We start from the raw sequence: 8316 nt of genomic DNA, 5'->3' as shown, positions 1-8316 counted from the left end.
CACCCAAAGTGCTAGGATTACAAGGCTTGAGCCACTGCATCCGGCCAAAAAAATTTTTTTTTCCAAAAAGTCTTCATAGTCAAACCAAGCAGTTCAGCCACAGTCCCTTAATCTTGAAGAGAAATGTATTTTCTTTTTATTCACCTTCAGGTTTTCATATAGATTACACAAGAAAGCTCAGGCTGAGAAGAAAATCTGTTTCAAGCACAGTGTTGATTAATGGGCTGCCTCAGTTTTACAAGTTGATGGTCTACACCTGGTGAACATGTCACTCCCTTTTGGGACGTCCTATGGCAGGAAAACTGAGAGGTGGCTCTGTCTGTGCTGTGTGACAGCCACAGAGCCACTGCTGCTGCAGCGAGCCTCCTTCTCCCCGCGGGCCCCTGCGCCTCCTGCTGCACCTGGGCACCACCTCGCTCCGCTTTTCCGCACACAGCGGGAGGCCTTGCCTCATGGGTGCTGAGATCAGGTGCGGCAGCTCGCTTATTCCAGGCTTCACACCTGAAGTTTAGGGCTATTTGATCCTTTCCCTTCATGGGAGAGGAGAGTGGGAGCTGAGATTTTATGATGAAAACCAAATAATGACAAGCTTCATTTGCCCATTTGCAGGCGTACTATTTAAAGGTTAAATATTTCTTATATGCAAGTTTCAAATATCACTCAGTTTACACAAACGGCTAGTTCTACATACTCATTCTGGATGTTTTTCCTAAGGGAAGGTTTGGCCACACTGGCTGACGCCCTCATGGCAGCTGGTCTCTGCACTGAGAGGGGCAGCCAGGGAGCCCAGCGCAGTGAGGGGCATCTATTCACCAAGGCGCCAGGGCCTGGCTCCCCATCAGAACCGGGGAGTTACAGTGAGTGGCACATTGAATCCACATCTCCGCAGTGGATCCCGGGCTCTGCCTGCAGGCCGCTCCCCGACTCACAGCTGGAGCCCAGCAGGCTGGCCCCAGGGCCACCCTGCACCCACTCACCTGCCACTTGTTCTTCCGCCAGGTGCTCCAGGGGCAGCCGGATGGAGTCGTGTTCCACCAAGGAAGTAATGAAATGGGGCTTGGCCCCCTCCACTGGACTGTGGTGCCCACCCGCGTGTCCCTTTGAGGTCTGGTTTGCGTGGAAATGTTTCACCACAGAATGGATTACTAAATTATTTGACTGCAGAGACACAGCAAAAAAAGCATTTACAAAAACTGTGCTGAGGTAAGGGTTACAGCAACACTTTCTGTTACTTAATTTCTTTTGTGGCTAATATCAAAAAAGCTTCAAAGACACTCAGCTTCCTGAGTTGGACCTTTTGAAAGATTTGGGGTTTTCCAACATTCAAAAACTTGAGATTCATTTCCAGTCAATCATGTCTATTTTACTGTTAAGCAATATTATTAATTTTTAAGAATTTATATAAATGTATTGGTATAAGTGCAGTTTTGTTATATGCATAGAATATTATGAATTTTTAAATTTTATAAATCTGCCATAAAGAGTATTTTGTCCAGCCACCCACTACTGGTGGGAGTATAAATTGGTACAACCTCTGTGGGCCATTTGTCACATCTACCAAATGAGCCCCGTGACCCAGCAAGTCCAGTTCTTGGACTTCTTCCTACAGCTACACTCACAGTGAAACCAACTAGTGTGTATAAAGGTTATTTATTGACATTAAGTGCAGCACTGTTTCTTACAGCAAAACCGTGGAAAGCCCTTAAATATCTATCAATTAGGGATTAAAAGGAATGATGCCAGGGCAAAAATGATGGGGAAACCTCTATGGAAATAACAATGCAAAGCAGGTTACTTTACATATTACATTACGAAAATCCTATTAGCTACCTGAAATTTACTTAAAGGATATATACTAATTATCTCGAGCTAGTATGCAATATAGCAAGACCACACATTACTCTTTCTTTCTTTCTGAGACAGGGTCTCACTCTCTTGCCCAGGATGGGGTGCAGCAGCGTGATCATAGCTCACTGCAGCCTTGAATTCCTGGGTTCAAATGATTCTCCCACCTCAGCTTCCCTACTAGCTGGGACTACAGGTGTCACCACCACACCCAGCTAATTTTTTTTTCTTTGTAGATATGGACTCTCCCTATGTTGCCCAGGCAGGTCTCAAACTCCTAGGTTCAACCAACTCTCCTGCCTTGGCCTCCCAAAGTACTGGGATTACAGGCACGAGCCACCACACCTGGCCTACTCTTTCTTTAAATGAAAATGTAGCAAAAGGGAATCACTTTCTGTGTATTTTATTATAACTTGCAGCTAAAAGAACGTGAGCGTGTTCAGAAGCTTTACCTCAGTGCCCCCGGAAGTGAAGATTATATCTTGAGGTTTCCCCCCTATCATCTTCGCGAGGCTTTCCCGGGCTGCATTTATAATATCCTTGGCCTTTCTTCCTTGAGGGACCAAAAAGGAAATTCGTTAACATTGCTTCACCAAGCCCTATCAACGCTTCTAAAAGGACAACCAAATACAAAGGAGTAAGAGGTCTGCGTGGGCCGTTCTAAGAAAAACCTGCCCCCTTAATGTGAGCACAGCAAAACACTACAACCTAGACACAACCTGGCAAAGCGGCGGCCGTGAGACAGCAGCGAACCAGTGACCAAACTGAGAGTTATTAACTCCATGAGACCCAGAAACAAGTACGGGAGGTTGGCCAAGAACCTGGACGTCCCACAAGATGTGGCTTTCTTCTTACCAGTTGCTGCGGGGGGAAGCTGTGGCCATCTGTCTTGCTTCCCATTCAACAAGAGTGGAGAATGAAAGGATGGAATGAGTTGCAAACAACAAAAATAAGCAAAAACAGAACTCATGACTCCTCAACACAAAGTCCAGTGCCATATCTCATTCTGCATGTCGCCCACGGTGTACCTGGGCTGCGAAGGTTACTGTCTCAGGGACACACCTGCTTTCAAACAGCGCTATGCATCCGGCCATCACCCAGTTTCACTGGCTAGAAGGAAAACACAGGAACCATGCTTGCTGGGGCAAAGAAAGAAAGGCTCTGGCATGGGAATTCTGAAAGTTTCAGTGACCATCCTTACTGTACACACCAGGAGCCCCCAAACTTTTTTGACCATTCGGTCTTGTTTAAAAAAAAAAAAAATTGAACAGGCACCACTAAAACATATACTATTACAAAACATCATAAAAAACAGAAACATAAAAAGCTGAGGTAAAATAAATACACAAAGTAATTCTGCCGCTCCTTAACGCTACTGTATAGATGTCAGTTTTAGTAGCAGTTTCCTAAACACCTAAGGCCTATGGTGTTTAGGAAAACTCCAGCATTTTACTTGGTGACACTAAAAGTTACCGTAATAAACTGTCACCCTCACTCTCAGCCTTCCCTCTCTCAGTGATAATGGTTTGGCTGTGTCCCCACCCAAATCTCATCTTGAATTGTAGCTCCCATAATTCCCACGTGTCATCAGAGGGGCCCGGGGGGAGGTAACTGAATCACGGCGGCAGGTCTTTCCCATGCTGTTCTCATGACAGTCATTAAGTCTCAGGAAATCTGATGGTTTTATGAAGGGGAGCTCCCCTGCACACGCCCTCTTGTCTGCTGCCATGTAAGGTATGACTTTGCTCCTCTTTCGCCTTCCTCCATGATTGTGAGGCCTCCCCAGCCATGGGAAACTGTGAGTCCATCAACCCTCTTTCCTTTATAAATTACCGAGTCTCAGGTAGGTCTTTATTAGCAGCATGAGAACAGACTAATACACTGAGGAAATGGCAACTCCATCCCTCAGCAGCCCAGGGCAAAAGCACGGGCTCTTTCTCTTTTCTTTCCCCACCAATTAATCCACCAGCAAATGCCGTAGGCTCTGTGTTCAAAAGACGTTCCGAACCTGACTCCGCCTCTCCACCGCCCAGCCATCAACCAAGCCAAGGCCACTGCTGTGATGTTCTCCTAGCAGGCCCCCACCAGGGTCCGTTCTCCACAGAGTGGACAAGGTAATGCCTCAAAAACCCAAACACATTTTGGGCACCGTGCTTCATCCCTCCCCAGCAAGGTGCTGAGTACACAGTTGATGCTTAGTCAGTCAGTGCCGCTTACGTCAGCGGTTTCCAAAACCCCAAGGCCCTCTCACGAGCTCCACAAAGTCAAAACTGTTTTCATGATGATACTAAGAGATCAGCGGCCTTGTTCACGCTCCTTTTCTCACAGGTATACAGTGAAGCTTCCAGAGGCTTCCGTCGCTATGACGACGTAGTGACTTCAGTGGGCTGGACGGGGAGGTCTGAGCACTGGCTATCTTCCAGCAACAGGCTATCTTCCACACGCACAACAGGGCCACGCTCACGAGGTTTCTTCTGTTTTGCCGAAGATAGTTTATTTTTCACAAACATTCATGAACGCTGAGCTTATTTTCAGGTTTTTTTTTTTTTTTTTTTTGCTATTATAAGCAAGACTGTGATAAATATCTTAGGTATGTAAAATCTTTCCCCACATCCTCAACATTTTCCTTAAAATAAATTTCCCTCAAAGACTTTAGATAATAATATTTAGGCCGGGCGTGGTGGCTCACATCTGTAATCCCAGCACTGTGGGAGGCCAAGGTGGGTGGATCACGAGGTCAGGAGTTCAAGACTAGCCTGGCCAATATGGTGAAACCCCGTCTCTACTAAAAATACAAAAATTAGCCGGGCATGGTGGCGCGTGCCTCTAGTCCCAGCTACTTGGGAGGCTGAGGCAGAAGAATCGCTTGAACCCAGGAGGCGGACGTTGCAGTGACCCGAGACCTGAGATAGTGCCACTGCACTCCAGCCTGGGTGAGAGCGAGACTCAGTCTCAAAATAATAATAATAATACTTAAATATTATTAAATAATGTTTAAATAATAATACTGTGAAAATAATTAAACCACTCTATAAATTGATTTTTTTTCTTTTGCATTTCTATCTGAGTAGCAACAGAAAGTGAACTGCAACACTTTTGAGTTTATGGTTCTTAATTTGTGGAAACAAAGGCTGTCAAGGAAACCTAAAAGCCACTGCCAGGCTTCATTCAGGTCCAGAACATGATTTCTCCGTGAGAGCGATTCCCAGACTTTTTCATGAGACAATGCCTGTCATCGGCATTTAGTTATTCTCCGTATTTTCAAGTTTAATATGTCAGAAAGTTCAATTTTACTAAAGGAGAGACTGGATACAAGGCAATGTGCAGAAGATTAGCCAGAACAGACCAACAAATAAGCCAACAAATAAGTTAATGAATGACTAGTATCTAAGCTGAGGGCTTTGTTATTAAGTTGCTGTGAAACTTAACAGCAACGGAATATGAGAACATATTAAACCTGTAAAGTTGTACACAAGCGTTACTAAACCATATGGCCTGGCAATATTCTGTTTGAAGTTATTTTAGTTCATCATAATCCACAGTTAACATAGTTTGTCTTAATTATCCCTAATAAACATTAAATGAGAAAGGTAAGACTTGAGTTTGCTCATCTATCTGAAAAACAGAATGTAACTCTGCCATGTAACTGACTTGAAGCAAATTATTCTCCAAAACCCCCAATTTAATGTTCTACATTACAATAAGAATAAACTGGAAACATATAAGAATATTTATAACTAATTAATGAAAAAGTAATTTTCATTTTTAAAAAGGGCCAGGATTGTACATTATCCTGATGACCTAAAAGACATATTTTACGAATTCCGTAAGGATTGACTGAGCTAGATCTGTGCAGTGCTCAACAGGCACTGACTGCCACTGCAAAGAACTCTCAGTAGACACCTTTCTCATCTGGGAAAGGGTGACAGGACAGCATGTTAAAGATTAAACATTAAAGGTTAAAGACTACAGTAGCAGCAAGGCTCAGCTTACAAATTGGGACTTCTCAGAAAAGAAACAATCAAAAATTACAGCTAAAGATTTGCAGCTAACAGAAATCTATTCAAAACAAAGCCATCACATGTGGGTGTGCAATTTCTCTAAGAGCGTCCCATCCCCATTATCTCCCATCTGTGAACATGTGCATCTTCTAGAATTACCTGCTGGATACAGGCTGCTGGGATTGCCCCAGGCTTCCCACATGGCCTCGGTCATGGCTTGGATAACTTCTGGCTCCAGGGGAGTGGTTGCATTATAGTCCATATAAACTTTCCTGAAGGAAAGAAAGCAAAGACACCCCTTAAGGAAAAGGAGACAGCACATGGGGAATACGGCTGCTCTGTGTCTATCCCATCAGCAGGAACAAATAATGTCAAGGGCACGGCGGTCTCCTGCATAAGCACTGCAGACACCCACAAGCTGCACTTGGGAATATCCAGGATCTGCACTACTTGTGGAAAACGTATGCACAATTTCTAATAATCTAGTTTTTGCCAATTTCTTTTATAATTGATAGGACTTGGATTTTCATTTAGGTTTTCAAAACTTCTTTCTAGCAAGGCACAGTGGATCGTGCCTGTAGTCCCAGCCACGGGGGAGGCTGAGGCAGAATGAACTCTTCAGGCCAGAAGTTTGAGGCTGCAGTGAGCTATGATGGCGCCTATGAATAGCCACTGCACTCCAGCCTGGGCAACACAGCCAGATCCTGCCTCTAACAACAAACACTCTTTCTACCCCTTGGTAGGATTAACAGTCTGTTGGGCCCAGATTACCCATCTGACAGCTATAAAGGGCAGATCGTTGGCCTCTTTCTTATGGAAGGAGGGGAACAGCTGCATATTCCCAAGGGAACTTTCCTGTCTGCTGTTTTAACTTCATCAGAGTTTCGCCTTATTTCCCCATACCCGTTTTTGCGATGGCCTGTGGGGTTCGTGGTGACTTGGGCTTCTCCCTGGGGCAGGTGAACTTTGGCCCCAGACCTTGCACTTTCCGTTTCTTTGCCCAGAAAAACTACATGCCCTGCCTCCACCTTACTTTTTTAGATCTTTGTTCCAACTTAGTCCACTTGTGACCCCCTGCCCCGCAGCTCTGTTTAAAACTACAGCTGGCTGGGCACAGTGGCTCACGCCTATAATCCTAGCACTTTGGGAGGTCAAGGCAGGTGGATCACTTGAGGTTAGGAGTTTGAGACCAGCCTGGCCAACATGGTGAAACTCCATCTCTACTAAAAATGCAAAAATTAGCCCTACTAGGGAGGCTGGGGCAGGAAAATCGCTTGAACCTGGGAGGTGGAGGTTGCTGTGAGCCGAGATCACGCCACTGCCTGGGCAACGGAGTGAGACTCTGTCTCAAACAAACAAACAAACCCACAAAACTGCAGCCACCTATGTCCCTCCCTCCCCAGCCTCCAGGTCCCATGCTCTCCTTCCTTTTCAGGCAGCAGCAGCATCTGACACACTAGACTTGTTCCCTTACTGTCCACCTTCATAGGCTGACAGAAGTATGGCTCCACGGGCACAGGGGCTCTGTTTTCCTCACCGCCCTGTCACCAATGCGGAAGCCCATGGGTGCCACACAGCAGGGGCCTGATTTTTATAAGATGACAAAATAAATGCCACAGAAAGTACAGATTCCCTGAAAGATCCCTCACTAAGTAAAATTTATCTGTATACGTTTTTACTAATATCCAAAATCTTTGAAAGCCTTTAGAAACATGTGTAGTAGTCCTGCCTGATATTAATTTACCTAGTTTTAAAATAAACAGCGCTTACGCCAATCCACATGAAACCCCAGATACAATGACTAACTATGGCTGTTAAGACACAGTGTGGACAGAATGTGCATTAGTTGTAATGAAGCATCTTTTCTGTTCAAAATCACTCAATAGGCTGGGCACTGTGGCTTGTGCCTGTAATCCCAGCACTTTGGGAGGCCAAGGCGGGCCGATCACCTGAGGTCAGGAGTTCAAGGTCAGCCTGGCCAACATGGCAAAACCCCATCTCTACTAAAAATACAATAAAATTAGCCAGACGTGGTGGCACATGCCTGTAATCCCAGCTACTTATGACGCTGAGACAGGAGAATCACTTGAACCCGGGCAGTGGATGTTGCAGTAAGCCGAGACTGCGCCTCTGCACTCCATCCTGGGTGACAGAGTGAGACTCCATCTCAATTTAAAAAAAAAAAAAAAAAATCACTCAATAGGTACAAGGCTTTGACAAGTTTGACTTGCCGTCCTTTACCACTCTGGTACTAGTATTAATGTCAGGCCTCTGAGCCCAAGCTAAACCATCATATCCCCAGTGACCTGCATGGATACATCCAGACTGCCTGAAGCAACTGAAGATCCATAGAAGTGAAAATAGTCTTAACTGATGACATTCCACCATTGTGATTTGTTTCTACCCCACCCTAACTGATCAATGTTCTTTATAATCTCCCCCACCCTTAAGAAGTTTCTTTGTAATTCTC

General features: G+C 45.1%; 1 protein-coding gene across 3 annotated transcripts in view; it reads right to left on the bottom strand.

Annotated features, from left to right (window-relative positions):
* The window catches only part of SCLY (selenocysteine lyase), a 41149-nt gene that overhangs the window by 32183 nt on the left and 650 nt on the right, over window positions 1–8316 (bottom strand). Inside the window, exons 2-4 of one of the 3 annotated variants that reach the window (XM_011980312.1) lie at window positions 6006–6118; window positions 2298–2398; window positions 978–1158 (exon numbers count right to left, since the gene is read on the bottom strand). In XM_011980312.1, coding sequence (XP_011835702.1) covers window positions 978–1158; window positions 2298–2398; window positions 6006–6108 — 385 coding nt within the window. In that variant the 5' untranslated portion in view covers window positions 6109–6118. Of the gene's footprint in view, window positions 1–977; window positions 1159–2297; window positions 2399–6005; window positions 6121–8316 lie in introns of those variants that run through there. The other 2 variants (XM_011980313.1, XM_011980314.1) reach the window with 2 other exon arrangements.

Source organism: Mandrillus leucophaeus, unplaced genomic scaffold (assembly GCF_000951045.1).
Source record: "Mandrillus leucophaeus isolate KB7577 unplaced genomic scaffold, Mleu.le_1.0 Scaffold21, whole genome shotgun sequence".
NCBI classification, from domain to species: domain Eukaryota; kingdom Metazoa; phylum Chordata; class Mammalia; order Primates; family Cercopithecidae; genus Mandrillus; species Mandrillus leucophaeus.
The sequence above is the reverse complement of the archived record's forward strand: the minus strand, read 5'-3'. Positions and strand labels throughout refer to the sequence as shown.